The 18027-nt window shown below is 37.9% G+C and overlaps 1 protein-coding gene across 1 annotated transcript in view; it reads left to right on the top strand.

The window, feature by feature from the left end:
• Positions 1 to 18027, top strand: part of CCNYL1 (cyclin Y like 1) — a 34844-nt gene that overhangs the window by 13177 nt on the left and 3640 nt on the right. Inside the window, exons 2-9 of the mRNA XM_049798669.1 lie at positions 944 to 1018; positions 3263 to 3297; positions 5011 to 5111; positions 6608 to 6643; positions 7357 to 7408; positions 10052 to 10171; positions 12208 to 12374; positions 16814 to 16976. Coding sequence (XP_049654626.1) covers positions 944 to 1018; positions 3263 to 3297; positions 5011 to 5111; positions 6608 to 6643; positions 7357 to 7408; positions 10052 to 10171; positions 12208 to 12374; positions 16814 to 16976 — 749 coding nt within the window. The remainder of the gene's footprint in view (positions 1 to 943; positions 1019 to 3262; positions 3298 to 5010; positions 5112 to 6607; positions 6644 to 7356; positions 7409 to 10051; positions 10172 to 12207; positions 12375 to 16813; positions 16977 to 18027) is intronic.

The raw sequence follows: 18027 nt of genomic DNA, 5'->3' as shown, positions 1-18027 counted from the left end.
AAGTAGCACACAGGAAGATCAGAATGACAAATGTAAATGGATGCGAATTTGCTCTTTCCAGGATGTACAGGATCACAGTACTAGATTATTCTGTTTCTATGTTAAAGTCAGTGTGTCTGTAGCATGACTTCCTTGGAACAGCTGTTTCTTCTGTCAAAACTAATGCAGCTCAAAATTTCATCATGATGTTTACAGTTTCATCAACAAACTTTTTGGTGATTACTCCCATCTTAATCTAAGTAACAATCTTAACATATCCTCATCTAATGTCATCACTAGTTCATTGTGGCAAAGGATTAAAGCAATCATTTTGTTCTTCAGTAATTATATATTAGCTGTACAGGGTTTTACTTAAAATTCCAAAAGAACAGAATAGCGTAAGATCCATGTTTTGGTATTTATCAGCGCTGTAAAAGTTACTTACTGGGTTCTTTTGTAAGACCACAGAGATTGTTTCCTGCCCTATTGGGTACTTAAACCATAGAATGAAAGAGTGAAAGACCAGCAGTCTTTTTTTTTTTTTCTCTTTAAATTATGCTCTCAAAGTTGTAGCTTTCTGCCCTCTATGGAGCACAGGCTTCACATCCAGCTATCCTAACATGCAGGGGCGCATACTGACTTTTGAAGATGTATGTTGTTTTCCGAGATCTCCCTTTCCAGGTTTTGTTTTGATGAAAACCATAAGCTACTTCAGACCTTCATGGCAGTAGCAGTAAGTCCACAGGCTTTTTCTCAGAGGGGAAAATGTCAGATTTTTATTTATCTTGGCAAAAGTAAGGTTTTGCTTTAGAGAGACAGCCCATTCTATGTATTTCTGATCTTGTCCCCATCACCGTGCTTGAGCATTTTAAGACTGGGTGGGAATTGTTGCAGTAATCATCACCTTCTGTTAAAGGTCTCTCCTTTTTTTTTTTTTTTTTTTTTTTTGTCCTTTCTGTTTCAGATTTAGCCTTGGAATCTAATCCATCTGATCATCCCAGAGCAAGCACAATTTTCCTAAGCAAGTCTCAAACAGATGGTAAGCTAAGTTTTTGCCAATTTAAAAAAAGGCGGGAGAAAAACTGGAAAAATAACTGCCTATTTTAATTATACAGCTTGAGAACATTTAAATTACTTTAATTCTTTCAAAGCACAGGGATTAATAACTTGCGTGTTTACACAGAAATCTGTTCATAGGCTCTTTTACTTCACACTTAAAATCACTTGTTCTTCTAACCATCAGGAGATTTCAGAGTCTGGATCCTAGTAGTCTGAAGGAGCAATGCTTTCTTTGCTAGTGTAATTCAAGCTTCAAGCAGTGGTGGTTTTTTTATGACCAAGGACTGTTTTAAAAATTGCTTTAAATTAGAAAATAATAATAATAAAGAACTAAAGGACAGTTTTCTGTAAGGAATAATAAGACTAAGCCATCAGTCTATATCAGTTGCTTTTGAATATGTTGTATTAAACTGTTTGAATAGTTTCAGTAGTATAATTATTCTTGAGTCCTGGTTTTAATTACATGGATGTATCTGCAGATCCCTTGTTCACTTAATAAAGTCAGTTTTGAACAATTACTATAGCTTGTGCGTTCCAAAATGCTGTTAAAAAGTGGAGGTGTTCCAATATTGCACAAATAAAAAAGAATTTTGACAATAGTAAATTATGAAGTTGCAACTAAAAAGGAGTTTAAGATATTCTTTTAAAAATTATTCTGTTCCTTTTGTAGTTGGTTTTTGTTTGAAGAACTGTTTTTTTCTAAGACTGTGTTGCACTTGAGATTGGATGTGTTGATGGAAAGCTGCAGTGTGTCTTCTACCTTGGCATAGCTTTGCCACAGAAAAGTAGGATTATTTTGACAGGTCTGTCAATTGCAGTCCTGCTACTCAGAGTCTTATGGCAAGCAGTAAAATTGTCAGTTTCATCAACTTTGCAATGCTCAAATAATCTGTGAGTAGCGGAAACAAGCACTAGCATGATTCTCCAGAAGAGACGATACCAAGGAAATGTAGCCCTCTTTCCTCAAGGCCTCTAAGGTCAGTCTTCAAACAGACAGAGGATCTGACCTGCATATTTCAAACACCTCTTAGAGAAGCGCTGCTTGAGTTGCAATTAGCAAGTTGACTTAGTTCTTGAACATTGTAGTGCAGCTTCATTCACTGTGCAGCCCTTCAGCCGTGCTGCAAATAATGTTCAAACTAAATAAACATCCTCGTTGGGGGTAGTATTGCTTTTAAACATGATGTGGTATTCTTCAAATGTAAGGTATTGAAATGTATACAGTTGTGTTCATGTAGAAAAGTGGTCAGCTAGTGAGGTAATAAATATTAAACTATTCTCTGAAGTTTGTATTAGTTGGATGAATTGATTTTTATTATTTTTATGGACAGTCAGGCAGAAGAATTTATTTTCTAGTTAATCTTCCATAGAACTAGTAGAATTAATATCTGTAAGTTCTCTCTCACTGAGATGCTACTAGGATTGTAAGTTTTGATTTATGCAAAAAGACAAAAAAAATTTGGATACTTTCTTCCAGTTGTTAATTTCTGTAAATATGTAAGAGAATGCGTCCTGTGAACAAGTGGTCTGAGGTCAAAACTTTGGAGAAGTCACCTGCCCAGACTGGTCACATTTGTATAGCTTTCTGCATGTACGCAACTCTCAGCTCTCCTTTAACAGCACTGTTTTACTGCTACTGTTATAGCTGGAAGTTAAACCTTACAGTCTTTTTTAAAAGGCTGACATAGTTTAAAATGATAAAATAACATGGTTGCAGTTGTATGATAAACAGGCATGGCTTGAGCCAGCATCTTCTGTATTGTGAAATACCTTTTTACCTTCTGCTGTCTAATAGTAGAAGAGAGAACAAGTGTATAATGCTGGGCTCCTCACTTCCTCCTTGTGTGTCTTTCAGGTTCAGTGTGTGATGTTTTTACTTCTGGTTACTAAGTGGTTGCTGTTGGATGTTGGACATTGTCTATTTGAACTATCTGAAGTCATGCAGCACAGCGTCTTTTCAAAGCTGAGCCATTTTTCTGTTAGTGCAATGGGTAGAAGTAGTTCCTAAATATACATGTGGATAGTTGGAAGTAGCTAGTTTACTAGCTTGATAAAACTCAGTATTTTTTCCTCAAACTACTTTTCCAGATACCTGAAGTCAAATTTGAAATTTCTAATACTCATGTACTTCAGAAGACTAGGTTAATAGAATGACTTTACTGAACGTAAATTGGGATTGTATTTTAGAAACCTTTCAGTTCACATTTTTTCTCCCTCTTTCTAGTGCGAGAGAAGAGGAAGAGTAACCACATCAATCATGTAAGTAAAACAAATTCTTAGTGAGCTATACAGATACTATTAGCATATTGGGACAAAGACAAATTCAAGAAACTGTAGTAGTTCTATGTATATAGTCCTACATGTGTTCCAAATCCTCCTTAGCAAGATAAAACTGATTTATCTTTGCCTGTCTTTAAAGAATAAACCAACAGGCACAGTATCACAGAGCACAGAATGGCTGATGTCAAAAGAATAAGAGTGGATTTTTGTGTTGTATCAGTCTTGAGCATTTCATAACAGTATAGGAGAAAATAGAAGTCAAACTGCCTACATTTTTTTTTTAAACAGAAATAAAACTGGATTAATTTCTCAGCTGATATGATGTCTTAAATGACTTGCTGTTTGAGCATCACTACAGGACTTACTGTAAGAAATGTATCCAACATGAAAAGAGAATGATGAACAAACATTACCATCAGTATGATAAATGATAATCCACTGGTTTTAAAAACTGAAAACATGCTCTAAACTTTTTCTGCAAATATTAGTTGGTTTTGACACTTCACTTAGCAAAAAAAAAATACAAAAAAGATGCAATGTCATTAATAAGTGGATAAAAAATTGACTAGTAAAGCTAAGAATGGAAGTCACTAACACAAAGCTTAAAAAATACCATCTAGCAAAAGTGTCTACTGATAAGTTACTGGTAAGATAATAGTTCAAGTCTGTTGTATTTAGTATGATTATGGGGGGTGGTTCTTTTTTTTTCTTTTCTTTTTTTTCTTTTTCAATTACAAAGTTCCAGCTTTAGTATGCCAGCACTAAGGTGAAATGTGATTGGATTGTTTTTGCTGGCAAACTTCAGCTGGAGTGGGAGATATTCCCAGGCAGCCATTGAGTTGTGGAGGGTGCCAACATTTTCATATGGAAGACTTTCAAGTTTTTAGACAAGGCATTTAAAAGGATTCTGGCAAAAACTAATGAATCTTGAGTTGCTTGATTAGAACTCCTCCCTCAATTACGACGTCCTAGCTCTAGTGCAAGGCATTCTCTAAAAATGGTCAGGGAAGCCTGACTTAGTGTTATATAGGAAGATTTCTTACAGTATAAAATCTACAGGATTAGGATAGTTAATGAAACATACTGCTAGCTCTAAATAGTAAAAGTAAGGGTAATAGTAATACTTTATTTCCAGATTGCAGATGCTAAACAAGACATGAGTGAAGTGAGCAATGTCAGGAAGAGATTTCTTTTTTCTGAAATACAAGACAAAACCCCAAATGCAAAACTGTCTTTACAGGGAGCAGTACTGGATAACCAGAAAATTTAAAGGTATAAGATATAAAAGAAAGGAGAAGATGGTTATGGAGTCACAGGGAAATCTAATAAAGTACATCATACAGAGGGAAGACTGAGACCCAAACTGGCAAGAATGGAATGGAGGAGAACGGAGAAAATCGGAGGACTTGCTGCTTTAGCTGCAGCTGTTTCTGCTGAAAACTACTTATCTAAAAACATCACATTGTATATTACAAGGGATGATTTATAAACCTATCTATCTTACACAAAGGATATCCTCAGGAACTTGATGGCTTTAGGTTAGCTTACATAGGAGGAACAATCATCCACAAAAACCTCCTCTGCAGTAACTACCTGAGGTGTAAAGCCAGTATTCAGTGTGGTAAACCAAAGTTTACAGAATCCCTCTTCTTGAATGTATTTCTGTTGTTTTTTTTTTTTCCTCCCACTAAGGTGTCTCCTGGGCAGCTTACGAAAAAATACAGCTCATGCTCAACAATATTTATAGATGACAGCACCGTCAGTCAACCTAACCTTAGAAGCACAATAAAGTGGTAAGAACCATTTGTCATCGACAAAGGGCTGAGTAGTATTGCAAGCTTTATTTGGGATTTTGTGGTGGTCTTGTCTGTTCTAAAGCCAGTCACACACCTGAATGAGAGGAGCACAGTGCTGCTTATTCAGGTTGGTCATGGAAGGGGTGTAGAGATCTGGTTAATTAGGACTCCTGAAGTGAGCTTTTTTTTTTAGTTACAGAGCTAATGTACTGTTGTATTTGAAAGTAGTTATCGTTGTGCACTTGAGAATCTGAGGCAGTGCAGAAGTGTGTCAGCGTTTTGGGTTTAAAAGCGCATGGTGGGGTGGTGAGCTCAAAGGCTTCACATTGAAAACCAAATCCAGAAACTCTCGATCTGGGAAAATTTGAAATGGATTTTGTATAGAGTTGCAGGGAGTTTGCAGGACTGTGTTTGCTACTTGCCAGTGGTATTAGTCTGCCCTCTAGTCGTGGATAACGGTACGTTGCTGGCATTGTGTTTAGTTCTAGCCTTTCTACTTTTTCTTCTTATATTTGTTATTTTAGGTAGGTGAGTTTGACAATTATTTAGCCGCCTTGATTCTCCAGTGGAAATGGCTGTTTGACCTATTGTTCTGGGTACCACAGAGACAGTTCTTTGCACATAGGTGATACCAGCTGAGAATCGAGAAGAGAGTTTTACTGTGCTTGAAGGGAAAGGATGGCAAAGCAGCTTCAGGCCCAGGTGGCTTTACTCTTTTAGCAGTTCAGTAGAGTTTGGAAATGTCTAAGTTGATCTGTCTCTTTAAAATTTGGTTTCAGACAAAGGTATCTAGCATGTAACTCCTTCTCTAAAGAAGAAAGAACCTAAAAGATGGTGCTTATGCCATTTTGAAGTGCTATACAGCTGGCAACAGATCAGAACTTGCCCATGATGGATTCCTGGCATGGCAGTGTTCCTGTTGTTACTGCCAGCAAAGTATCTGAAATTTGGCCACAGTAGATGAGTGTCAATATGAAATCTGTTGCCTTACTTGACTCAGCAGAGACTGAGATCTGTTCTTGTCCCTTTCTTGGATTATGCTTGGATTCTCATCTTTATTATTCTCTCTTTTTTTAGGCAGGTCCTAAATTAGACAGCCAGAGAGACAGAGTTAAAACATCAGCAGAATCTCTATGACAGTATATGTAACATCAAGTGAACTTTTATTATATTATAGTTGTGAATAGTCCACATTTTCAATAAATGTCACCTAATCAGTCAATAAAAGTGTGTGTTTAAAATGTGGCATAATGTTTATTTCATGGCACAAATATCTGTACAATGAATGTAAAAGTAGTTTGGGTATCAAATTTGATTTGGCCAGTTTCTGTTCAGGCAGGTAAACATCAGAAATGAGACACAGAGTACTCAAGAATGTGAGAGGATATGTAATGGATTCTGAACATTTTGCCCTGAAAAACAGCTTTTGCAGTGGAATAGTGTGTGCAGAATATGCTTTGTTAAGTGTTTTTTTTTTTCTTTATCTCTTTTAGTGTAACATTAGCAATATTCTACCATATAAAGAACAGGTGAGTGAACTTTTCTTTTTTTTGCTGAAATGTAACAACTTTCTTTCTGAGCCAGCCATATGGTCTTGGTCACTTCAGTAACAAGTAGCATAACTTAAAGGAGTTGAAAAATCTGGCACTTTATGCTGTATCTGCTTTCTCTTTTCGCCCTCTTGAGCTGACATGGAAGGGTCAGTAATACACCCATCCAATGACGCATGCTTCATTGAGAATGAAGCATAAAAAGGCAAAATGGAGGGATTGAGGAAAATACACTTAACTTGACACAAATCAGCCTTTGGACTTTGTTTAGCTTTTCCTGAATACAGAGGTACAGTTTAGTTTTGATGGGTGAAGGAACACCCTGTTCCATGTACAAATAACCCTTGCCATTATAACTAGTTACACCGTATGCTTCAAAATTACAGCTGCCTTTCTTAATTAGATGCTATTAATGAGACAGTTTCACATTTTAAGGCAGAACTGTACCAAGCATAATATGAGAACACTGATAGCAATTCATTGTTTACCTTCTTAACTACTCATCATTATACATACTGAACATCTTATCATTAAATGCTTTGCAAAAATGCAATATAACTTCTTACCATGTTCTAGCAAAAGCTGAACTACAAAATATGTTCCTTTACCCTCTTTAATGAATAATACTTTTTAGTGGAGCATAGCATTACCAATTAACTCTTGTTGCTAAAACAGAGATTTTTACTTTGTAGAGATTCTGACAGATCATTGGATATTTTTGATGAAAAATCTCATCCTCTCACAGTAAGTGTAACTTTTTGATCCTCTGAATGTGTATCACTTTTTTTTTTTTTACATCTTGATTTGTGTAAGTCATAAAAATGTCTTAGCACCAGGTCACAAGCAAATTGATCTTAAATTGTATGTTTATATATAAAATACAGTGCAAACATTGTCCTCTGGACTTCTGGTATCAGCTAGATCATGAACAGAACCCAGTGCTTCTAAATGTTGCAAAGTTTGTTTAGTTTCCTATGCTTTGAATATGAAGAGAAAGCAAGCATGTGCTGATTCTTGCATGTCCAAACTTTCTTGTCTGACTCCTTTCTTCCCCTTTTTAATGCTACTTTAATTAAAAGTCTTTCCTATTTGTTTAAGAAGACATGGGTAGTAGATATGTGCCTAACCTTTTAAATTGCTGCAAACAGAAGAACATAATACATGAAGCATCACACAAAGTAGGAGATGTTGAGTTCGGCCTTTAAAAAACGTGAAAGGCAAAACTTTAAAGCAAATATGCTTAATGCAGCTTGCAGTAAAAGCTAGGAGGATTCAGCATGTGATTTTAATGTGACTAGTTCTGGTACACCTTTTTAGACAATCTTTAAGATGCAAAACCTCATAGTACAGGCAAGCTCAGGAGTTGAGCGTGTGCTTTTTATGTCCAGTTTGAGCACTACTAGCTTAATGACTGTCCTACAGAACGACTTCCTTTGTTTTTCATTTGAAATTAATTTAGCAAAGCTCTAGTGGCTTTAAAAATTCAGTTTGCTCTGGGACTTACCTGAGTGAATGCAGCTTAATCTATCTCACTGATTTGGCTTGTTAATAAACAGTTTATAATATACAATTAAATATTTTGTTAGAGTTTCATCCCTAAACATGACCCATTGTGCAAGGAATTGTACACTTGAATGAAGACAACTCTTCACTTAACAAAAATAATGAATTTCAGGAGAAGAGCTATATAAAAGATTTCTTGTATGGACTGTGGAACTTCAAGAGAAAAGTCTGGTCCAAAACTGTTTTAACTGCCTGAATCTGTTGTTTCACATTGAAAATTATTTAAGATGAACAGCACTTCATCAGACAATTTCTTTTCTTTATTTAGCAACCTGACATCTTCTGATCCTTTCATATAGCCTACCTCCTATTTAATGAGTATGAATAGAGGAAAATCATTGTGTCCTTTAGGGAACACTTAAAGGTCTCATCTATGTTACTGCAGTATACAGGCAGAAATATTGTAATGGCTGTATGTCATATTTCTGAGGGGAAAGATGCAAATGGCTTGTTAGTTTCTGTAGCATTGGGGTTTTGGCTGGATACCTACAGTTCCTTTAAAAAGATTTATTAGCTGGAAGCAGTCTCTGAACACGTTGTCCTCTAAAGATTCAGTGACAAGGAGTCCAAATCCAGGCTCTGTTGACCCTAATAGGAGAAGTAACAAACTTCAAGTTACCAGCATCACAGGACTTTAGTCAAAAATACCAGTCTCAGTCCTTTCCTCCTCAGTTCTTCCAGTCAGCAAAAATGTACTTCCAGATGTGCTTTTGTACTGCTTGTAGCACAGGAATCATGCAAGGAGGATCCTGCTCGTGTTATTCCTAATGTTGCGTGCCCACCTTGAAGGGGTAACCTCCATCAGTGGTGTATTAGAAGGCTGTGTGGAGCGTACAAAGTTAACTTACCTCTTCATTTTACTTGACACTGTTACCTGGCTATTTCAAACTACAAAACCACAAGAAAATGCTTGCTGCTTTGCTTACCTTATGACCTGTTTAATATCAAGCAGCTATACTGTTCTCATCTGGTATCTTTACCATACTGTTGGTCTAACTTGTACTGTAGATGAAAGCAATTCAGTATCAGTCTTGCAGAACCAGTGTGTAGAGGTGGAGCTCTTGAAGTTTAATTCCTCCAGGAAGAGTCCTGCATATCAGAATGTCGGGGGGGGACAGTGTCAGAATTCTCATTAATTTTAGAATTGCTTTTACAGACTGTTTATTTCTAAGCTTTTCTTCTCCCCTGTATTTAGAAACAGTTTAGCATCATGTCAAAGTTAAATATAGCTGTTCATTAGCTGTGTTGTCTTTCTGTAATCTGTCAAGAATGAGTCCTGTGAAGACAGTGTAAGTTACCTTCCAGTTCTACCTGTGACAGAATTATTGACATATGTTCTTCAACTCTTCCTCAGCTGGAAGGGGAATCTTTTGAAGTCTCTTAATTTTGCCTTTTGAACAGCCAGTGCTTCCCTGGTGTGTATATATCTGTGATTTTCTTGCAGGGAGAAACCTTTTTCTTTTTTTTTATTTTATTTTATTTTTTTTTTTTAATAAAAATCTCTTCTAGTCTGTAAAATGTTCCATGGACAATAGTTAGCACCTGTAATAATGATGGTAGTTCATGCTCTTTCCTGTTAGCCTTACAGATCAAAAAAGCGTTCAAAACAAAGATACCAGCCAAAGCTATTGTGTTTTGTTTGGAATAGTCGTAACATTGCAAAGCTGCTTGTTTCTTTCAGTATATAATTTTTGTTCTGTCTCTGTAACAGGGAAGGGTTGTATACACTTCTACTTGGTGAGAAGAAACAACCATGTGTGGCTGTTCTTTAAAGTCATTATTAAGTAAGACAGATTTTCAGTAATTCAGAGAACTTTCTTTCAGCGGGAAGAAGTTCCAGATGACTACTACAAACATGACCCTGATCACAAGCACATCTACCGTTTTGTTCGGACACTTTTCAGTGCTGCACAGCTGACAGCTGAATGTGCAATAGTGACACTGGTAAGAGATGCCTGATAACTGAAACTTAAGCTTTTGGAAGACTTTTTGTTCCTCCCCTCAATAAGTGAACTCAGCTGAACTGACATTTAAATAGTTACAGTGTCTCATGAAACCTTGTTAATAATGAAGATACTGTACAAGTGAGTTCATTAGAGAAGATTTCTCAGTAGTCACAGAAGTGGTTAACTAAAAAGGAACTTACCTTTTCTATATATCAATATGTAATGGTTAATTACTTGTCCAATCAAACATTGTTTGTTTTGTAATATATAACTTGTTGAAGAAACTTGAGAAAGGCAGAACAGTGCGACACTGTAAATGGTGGGGTATAGTAAGATCAGACAGACTTCATCTTTTATTTCAGTTATGTGGAGGGGAAATAGGGAGTTTAGAGTTCATATTGACCAGAACAGTGCAAGTAACACTGCTTAAGAGGTTGAGGATCAATACTGTAGGAACTCCAAGAGATGAACTTTCTCATTATTATGTCCTTCAATCATTGCCACCCTTCTATAAAACTTTTTTTTTTTTTTAATTAAACCAAAGAGGCTACAGCTTTTTTCCCCAGGTGACATGGAGGTACTTGGAACTTAAGAACAATAGTAAGAGAATAATCTCATTGCAGTTTGTTGTTTGATTTCAGAAAGCAAGATGGATGTAAAAAATTGATGATACTGATTATTTATGCACACACACATATATGCATGCATGCATATACCTATATGTTTCTGAAGAGAAAGAAAAAAACACAACCTATATAATTGCTGCATTAGACAATCTCTTAAGCATCCTAGACTTCAGTCTTCATTGTGGCTTCTTTCTGAAAGAGTCTGAAAGGAGTAGAGAACTGTCACCAACATGTGGCAATTAAGCAAACTCAGCTTGAAGGACTTTCTTTAATAAGAAAATAAGTAATTAAAAGGGCCATACAGTTAGAGCTATTGAAACTCTGAAAGTAGTTTGAGGTTTTTGCTTTTCCAAAGACATGCAAGCAATTTTGTCAGAACAAGATGATGGCTAACCCCAGGCAATCTAGCCAGCTGAAGTATTTATAGTTTTTAAAGTCGTCTTTACCACTAGGTGGCTCTGTTACTATAGGAACACCTTTAGTCCACTTGAAGGCTACAAGCAAAGGATGGGAAGAAAGTGTGGGGAGACCCTAGTAATGAAGATTGATCCTGCCCTTAGACCTGTACAACAGCTTCCTGCACCCACAAGTTTATCTGAGGTTTCATTAGGACCTTGGTCTTAGTTTAGGGAAAAGAACATTAAAACCAATCTATATTCAAATTTGAAAATGCAAATTACTTAGTACGTGGATCATTATAGGAGTGTGAAATAGCAAAAAACTTTTAAGGAAGGGACCAATTCAACATCTGTGGGCTGATTTGAGATTACATGGGAGGAATCCATGAACAAGATCTATGGACTCGGGTATCTTTCACTATCTAAGCAGTTGGTGATGTAGATAAAAGCAGAGGATGGTGGTGTTGTAGGTGAAGGATTGAAGTCTGTTCTTTACAGGGTGAGGTAGAAATAGCACTATAACGCTTTTCATTGTGGAAAGGTAGTAATTAATGCATCTTCATCCCATGACTGGAGATCACAGTGCAGGTTTTAGCACTTCCTGTTAAGCTACAAGTGCTGAACCTTAACTGTGATGAAAGGCTAGTGTGATGTAGAGTGATTTACTATCCCAGATAGGCCCTAATGAGAACCTGTCAGTCACTGTGTGACTTGGTGACGGAAAGAGGTCTAACAGTGTCCCCCTGAAACAGCAGTGCTCATTGCTCAGAACTGATTCTTCAGTATCTTTATTGTATACCTTGGTGGTCCATTCTTATGTTATAATAAAAAATGGAACCTCTTAAGTCCTGAAAGTTTGGATTCTAAAGTATAAGTGGTAATCACTTATTTTGACACACTTAATGATAATGGGATAAAATAATCATATTGGACTGTCATGCTTGCTACTCAGAAGTCCTCTCCAGGTCTTAATTATACACATAATTATTTTTTTTTCTGCCTTTTTATAGGTTTATTTGGAAAGGCTTTTAACCTATGCAGAGATTGACATATGCCCTAGTAACTGGAAGAGGATAGTCCTAGGAGCTATTCTGCTGGCTTCTAAAGTCTGGGATGATCAGGCTGTGTGGAATGTGGATTATTGCCAAATATTGAAGGACATTACTGTTGAGGACATGTAAGTTGCAAGGTTTGGCTAATCTACAGTGGTGGTTTTTGAGGGTTGGGGGTTTTTTTTGGAATGGCAATTTTTGTGATCATACTGAAAAAAACGCATGTCTGGTGCTATGGTATATGTACATGATGTATATCTGGTGTCTGGCCTCATTCCCTTTTTTTAACCTAGGAGTCTTTGGATAACCCTAATTTGAGACAAATCTATATTAATATTTCTAATGACTTGGGTGAGTAACTTCAAAGTTTGTTTTCTTTACCTTCTTTCCCCCAGTGATGAACCATAGGACTGGCTGCTTGTTTCCACTAAGTTTGTGCATTGGTGTAACTCTAAAGTGCCCAATTTATAGTCTTATCAAAAGTCTTTTGGGCAAGGGAAAAAAAGTGAATTAAATTTGTTCCTTCTGTTTTAGAATTTAAAAAATTGCAGGGTAAGCCATAACTTGTGACTTATGTGTCTGCTTTTATATCCAGCTAAGGCCTAAGTATCTCAAGGTCTGAATTCTAGCCATTGCTCCTGGCAGACGGGTGTCATTTGTGTTGGTATCTGTGGTTGCATGTGTTACACCCAGCTACTGCTACAGCTCATCCTCTTTGGGTGAGTTCTTAGACTTGCCTACAGTGCTGGGAACAAAATCCTCAATCTTACTACTGCTTGTTTATGTAAGGCTGTTCCTTGTATATATTCTTGTCTCAGATGCAGATTTCAGTTTTTCAGAAATTTTGAATCTGCTGTCTTTTCTTGGTGCGCTCAGCTTTAAGCCCTACAATTTCTGCAGTTTCAGAGGATGTTCATCCTTGTGGCTCCAAGCTCATACTATGGGCTGGAGGCATGTTTCTGTGGAATGGATTTGGCCCATTAGATTTTCTGTTAAATTCCTTCTCACAAAGTTCCATCTGAGAGCTTTGAGACGTCAGCTTTGTTTTAATTCTATTTGCCAGGTTGTTCCCCTATTTCCCTTATTAGCACAGTGGTAGAAATGCTAGAAGGCTAACTTAATATCAGGCTTTCTGGCCTTAATAAACTTTATGACATGTTTTATGTGTGTTTCGGTTTTATCACACTGCTGTGCTTTAATTCAGCATGTGTCGAGGCCTGTGTAGTAACAGTCAGTTCTAGTACAGGAACAGACTGAGGTGGTAGAGGTTTGCACACAGCACTGGGAGGCTACCTGTGTGAGAGAGTCTGGTTTTGCCCCAAGCTCTCTTTCCTGGATTCAGCCTAAAGCTGATGTTTAAAATACAGTAATTATTTATCTGGGACTCTTTAGGAGGAGGAATATCCAATTTTCTTCTTTTTAGATAGGGGGCAGCATTTCTAAAAATGGGTGAGTTACCTGCACCAAAACAGTTTTTGTTATTCAAGTTATTTCATATTGAAAACATAGTACCTTGTTTTATACATACCCCTTGCCTGGGAGTTCTTTGTCTCCAAATGCAGGGCTGTGCCAGCCCTGCTTTCAGGAAAGCCTAATTAGTGATTTTATACAATGTGCATCTTCACTCAACCTGGCTCAGAGTGCTCATCTGTCTGAGGAACATACTTGAAGCATTGCTGCAAATAACTCTGAGATGGCTGAAGTGGGGTCAGCGGTGCTAGGAGTGCTGGAGCACATACATCTTGCTCTTTTGATGTCTCTTCTTCTGGCCCTGTTTGGGACAAATCAAATTGATAGCACTGAAAATATCTGTAACAAGCAGGATGTTTATTCTCTATTGCTGATGTTGGGTCTCCTGAAATTGTCAGTACTTACATTTTCAAAGCAGTGATGGTGGTAAGGAAAATAGACTGAATTTAGGCTTATTTTTTCCTCCAATTTGAAGATGGGATTTTTGTAATCCCATCTCATTTGAAATGACTTAGACCTTTGAATTTAGGTATGGGCAGAAACTGTACAACCCCTTTCTCACAGTGGCCCAGGGGTGTCCATCCCAGGCCCCGCACTGCTGCAGCTTGGCAGACTTCACTGGTCCTGGGTGGGATAACATCATCATAATTGGGACCTTGGAAAACTGCTTAAAATACTCAGCAAAATTAAGTTTTAAGTTTATAAGTCTACTTTCAATTAATGGTTGGTACTATAGTTAATTGTCAGCTTTAGTAGTTCCAGTATTTTTTAAACTAGTCACTTGATGGTGAGTGTTAGGTATTCCGAATACAAGCGTTACTGAGAGAAAACAATTGGCAACGGATTTCAGGCATGGTCGCATTCTAACATTGGAGACAGCCGGTGATGCTGCCAAAAACTCCACCCAAAACCCCAGCAGCTCCCCAGCTAAAGATTGCTTGGCAGGACTCTGCCAGGTATTGTTTGTGAACTTTTTGTGAATTTTCCTCTTGGCTCTACATATGTAGAACAATCTCACTAACCTGATGGATACTCTTGTTGAGCTACTGCAAGCCAAGCATGGGAGTTACACGACGCTGGAACTGGCAAAAGGGTTTATATCTGGTTTAGTTCACCCAGTTTGCAAATCTGTGTTTGTGTGCACGTATGCGTATGTGTACAAGCCAGGCACCTCTCCTGAAGGCAGTGTAGGTGCACCTCATCCCCACCAAACACACTCTCCTTACTGCTTAAAGACACTTGTTTGGCAGCCCCACCTCACAACTCTGTTAGCAGTGTAAGCTGCACGGCTCTCACAGAAACTGCTAGTGGGTCAAAGTTTGTTAAAGGATATGTGATCTAGGCTTCGCAACTGGCAGATGAGTTCACCTGCCTTAGCCTTTTCCTGCTCAACATAGGTAAAATGTTCATCTTATTTTTTCTATCACAACCCCCTTCTTATTTGACCAAAGCAAAGGTGGTTTTTTTTACTGAAAGGGGTTTTACTTTTGGGTTTTGGGGGGTGGGGTTTTTTTTGTTGTTGTTTTACTTATTTCTAATGGGGGAAAAAAATCAAAGGAAATTAAATTGATATTTGGAAGTCATCCTTTGTCAAAACTTGCTTGCTTTGATGAGAGCGAATCCATAATCACTGCAAAACTAACTCTGCAGCTGCTACTCTTGCTAATATTGCTTGTAAGGGGACACATGCTGTTCATTCTTTTGGCTACATATATTTGTAAATAAGGCACAGAAAACACATGGGCATTATCCTTTCCCAGGTTTTAAACCACTGTTAAGACACTTGTTAATCCAATGAAGAATTGTATTTTTACACAATTAAAATGTATTAGTGTAGTGAGTAAAAAAGGGGCAGTGAAGAACGTTTATTCACAGTGCAAATCAAGCTCTGATCAGCTGATCATCAAAACATTATCTGATTTACATTTCTATAGGCTTATGACCATATGAACAGGAAATTAATTTTGGCACTAGGTTGAATGATACTCAAGTCCACTATATTAGAAACAAGCACAAAGCTGCTATTCATATTGAGACCCGCCATCCAATACAGGACACAGCCTGAATGATTCCTTGATTTATTTCCCCACCTCTGATAGGTAAAACATCCATTTTGAAAGCTCCCAGAAAGCCAGAACAGCCTTGGCACTGAATTTGTGCAACTTATCTTCTGGTGTATTCACAGTTGGCCTATGCAGCTGCTAAATTCTGTTGAGACGGGTCTGCTACCAGTAGGAACAATTGTTGAGTTAGTGTTGAAACAAAATTGCTTGGTTTGGGTACCACCAGTTTCTTTTAGGTTAATTTGTAAAATATTGTTTTTCATCTGTAGAACACCTCTGATTTAGCTGACCAGGGTACAGTAGCTGAAGCAGCCTTTTTCATGTCATGGCGCTCTTCCCACTTCCCTCCAAATATTTTGCCCAGTGAAAATAGACGAGTAAGTAAAAACTGGACAGTGCCCTTTGACATAGTACTTTGTTACCCTGCCTAATGCTATTGAGGAGAAAATTCCTTCTCCCACCTAATGCTGCTTATTTATTTATTTATTGAAGATGAATCCATGTTGCTTCAAGAGGCTTTTTTCTGTGAGATAATAGCAGCAGCTCTTCATAGATCCATTTGTTGCCGTGGTGATCTGCCTACTCCTTTTGTTAGTCCGCCTCTACTTCAATAAACCCCCTTCCTGTTATCAGCCTGGTGAAAATGTCTGCAAGTTCTTCAGAGCTAATAAACAGCATACATCATTCCTTTCATCTGATCACTATAGTGTGGGGCCGTGCGAGAGTGAGAATGGCGCATGAATTGTACAGCTGCACTAATGGAACTCCAAAGAATGAACCTCCCCGGTCAGCCGAGCGAGTGCACGACAGGGCACTACCTTTCTCTCTGAGCCGGAGGTGCCAGGGCTCAAAAGCTGCACCTTGTTTTGAGCACTAGTGAATGACCTGTCTCTCAAAACCAATAATGCAGAGCTCTCGATGACTATTTCAAAGTTGCTGGTTTTAAAAACAAGCTTGAGGTCTCTTCAGTGTTTTCAGCCAGCTAAACCAATCTTTTTTTTCCTTTGTCTTCTGTCCCTTATGCCTCCTAGGAATGAGATGGAAAGACACTTCTTGGAGCTACTGCAGTTTAATATCAATGTTCCTGCCAGTGTTTACGCCAAATACTACTTCGATCTTCGCTCCCTAGCAGATGACAATAACCTGAGCTTTCTGCTGGAGCCTCTCAGTAAAGAGCGAGCACAGAAACTGGAGGTAATGGTCTGAGATTGGCTGAGCAGGGCACTCTGTATGTGTAGTAAGAGCATCTGTTGCTAATCATGTTAAGTGGTGGTTAGAAAAACTAAAAAGCTTTTAGATTAGTGTATTACAGGCTAATTTAACCCCTTTATAACTACAGTTAGCACTTCTAAAACCATGCCTAGGCTAAGCTAGTATTCTGAGGCAAGGAAGGGACAGAGATTACGGAAGTCTAGCAGATCACAAAATAAAATGGATGTTATTTTGGGAACCGTAGCTCAGCTAGGCTACTTAAGAGTGAAAGGATTAGTGTCATATGTAATGGATTGTCTGTCCTTCCCTGGTCGCAGTCTGTATTCCAAGCACCTAGAGACAGTCACACTCAGACCTTTCTAAATACTACCAGCTGAAGGTTTCCCACTGCATCCCACTGCACAGCTGCTTTTAGATTTAGAGGCAGCACTCTTACTGCTCTCATGGTTTAATAAACCATTTGTCTGGGGAAAGTTGCAGAAATAATAATATGTTTCTTTTCACAACTTTTAGAACCTCACCTTTCCAAAGAAATGCTGCTTTAAGATAACCTTTTGGAATAGCTGCTTATTAGGAGTCCTTAAGAATGTCCAGAGGAGTGTAAATAGAGATTACTGGCCCCTTCTGCCCAATGGGAAAGGCTGCCCTTCTGTGAGTCCCTGCAGCTTTCTTTGGTAGGAAGGCTAATTTTTAAAAAAACTCAACTTTTGCAGAGTCAGTCTTCCTAGTTGCTGGAGATATGAAAGACATTTTGAAAATATCTAAATTACCTGGGTTCCCAGGCAAAATTTCTTGTTGGATCAATGCAACCTTTCATCTGTCCAGGTTTAATTGATGACTCTGCATGTTGTTTTGTTGACCCTTTAACAAAGGCATTACCACAGACCCTGCATACACTGATACCACAGTCCCTTTCAAAGAGGGGTGTGCTACAGTATTCTTGGCTTATATTGTTCTATTGTCCACCCCCAATAATTCTGCCAAGTGCCAGGTCTTCTTATTTTGTCCCAGAAGTGGGTGAGCTCTGGCAATA

This window comes from Accipiter gentilis, chromosome 1, assembly GCF_929443795.1.
Source record: "Accipiter gentilis chromosome 1, bAccGen1.1, whole genome shotgun sequence".
NCBI lineage: Eukaryota > Metazoa > Chordata > Aves > Accipitriformes > Accipitridae > Astur > Astur gentilis.
Note: the sequence above shows the minus strand (reverse complement) of the source record. Positions and strands in the feature narration are given on the sequence as shown.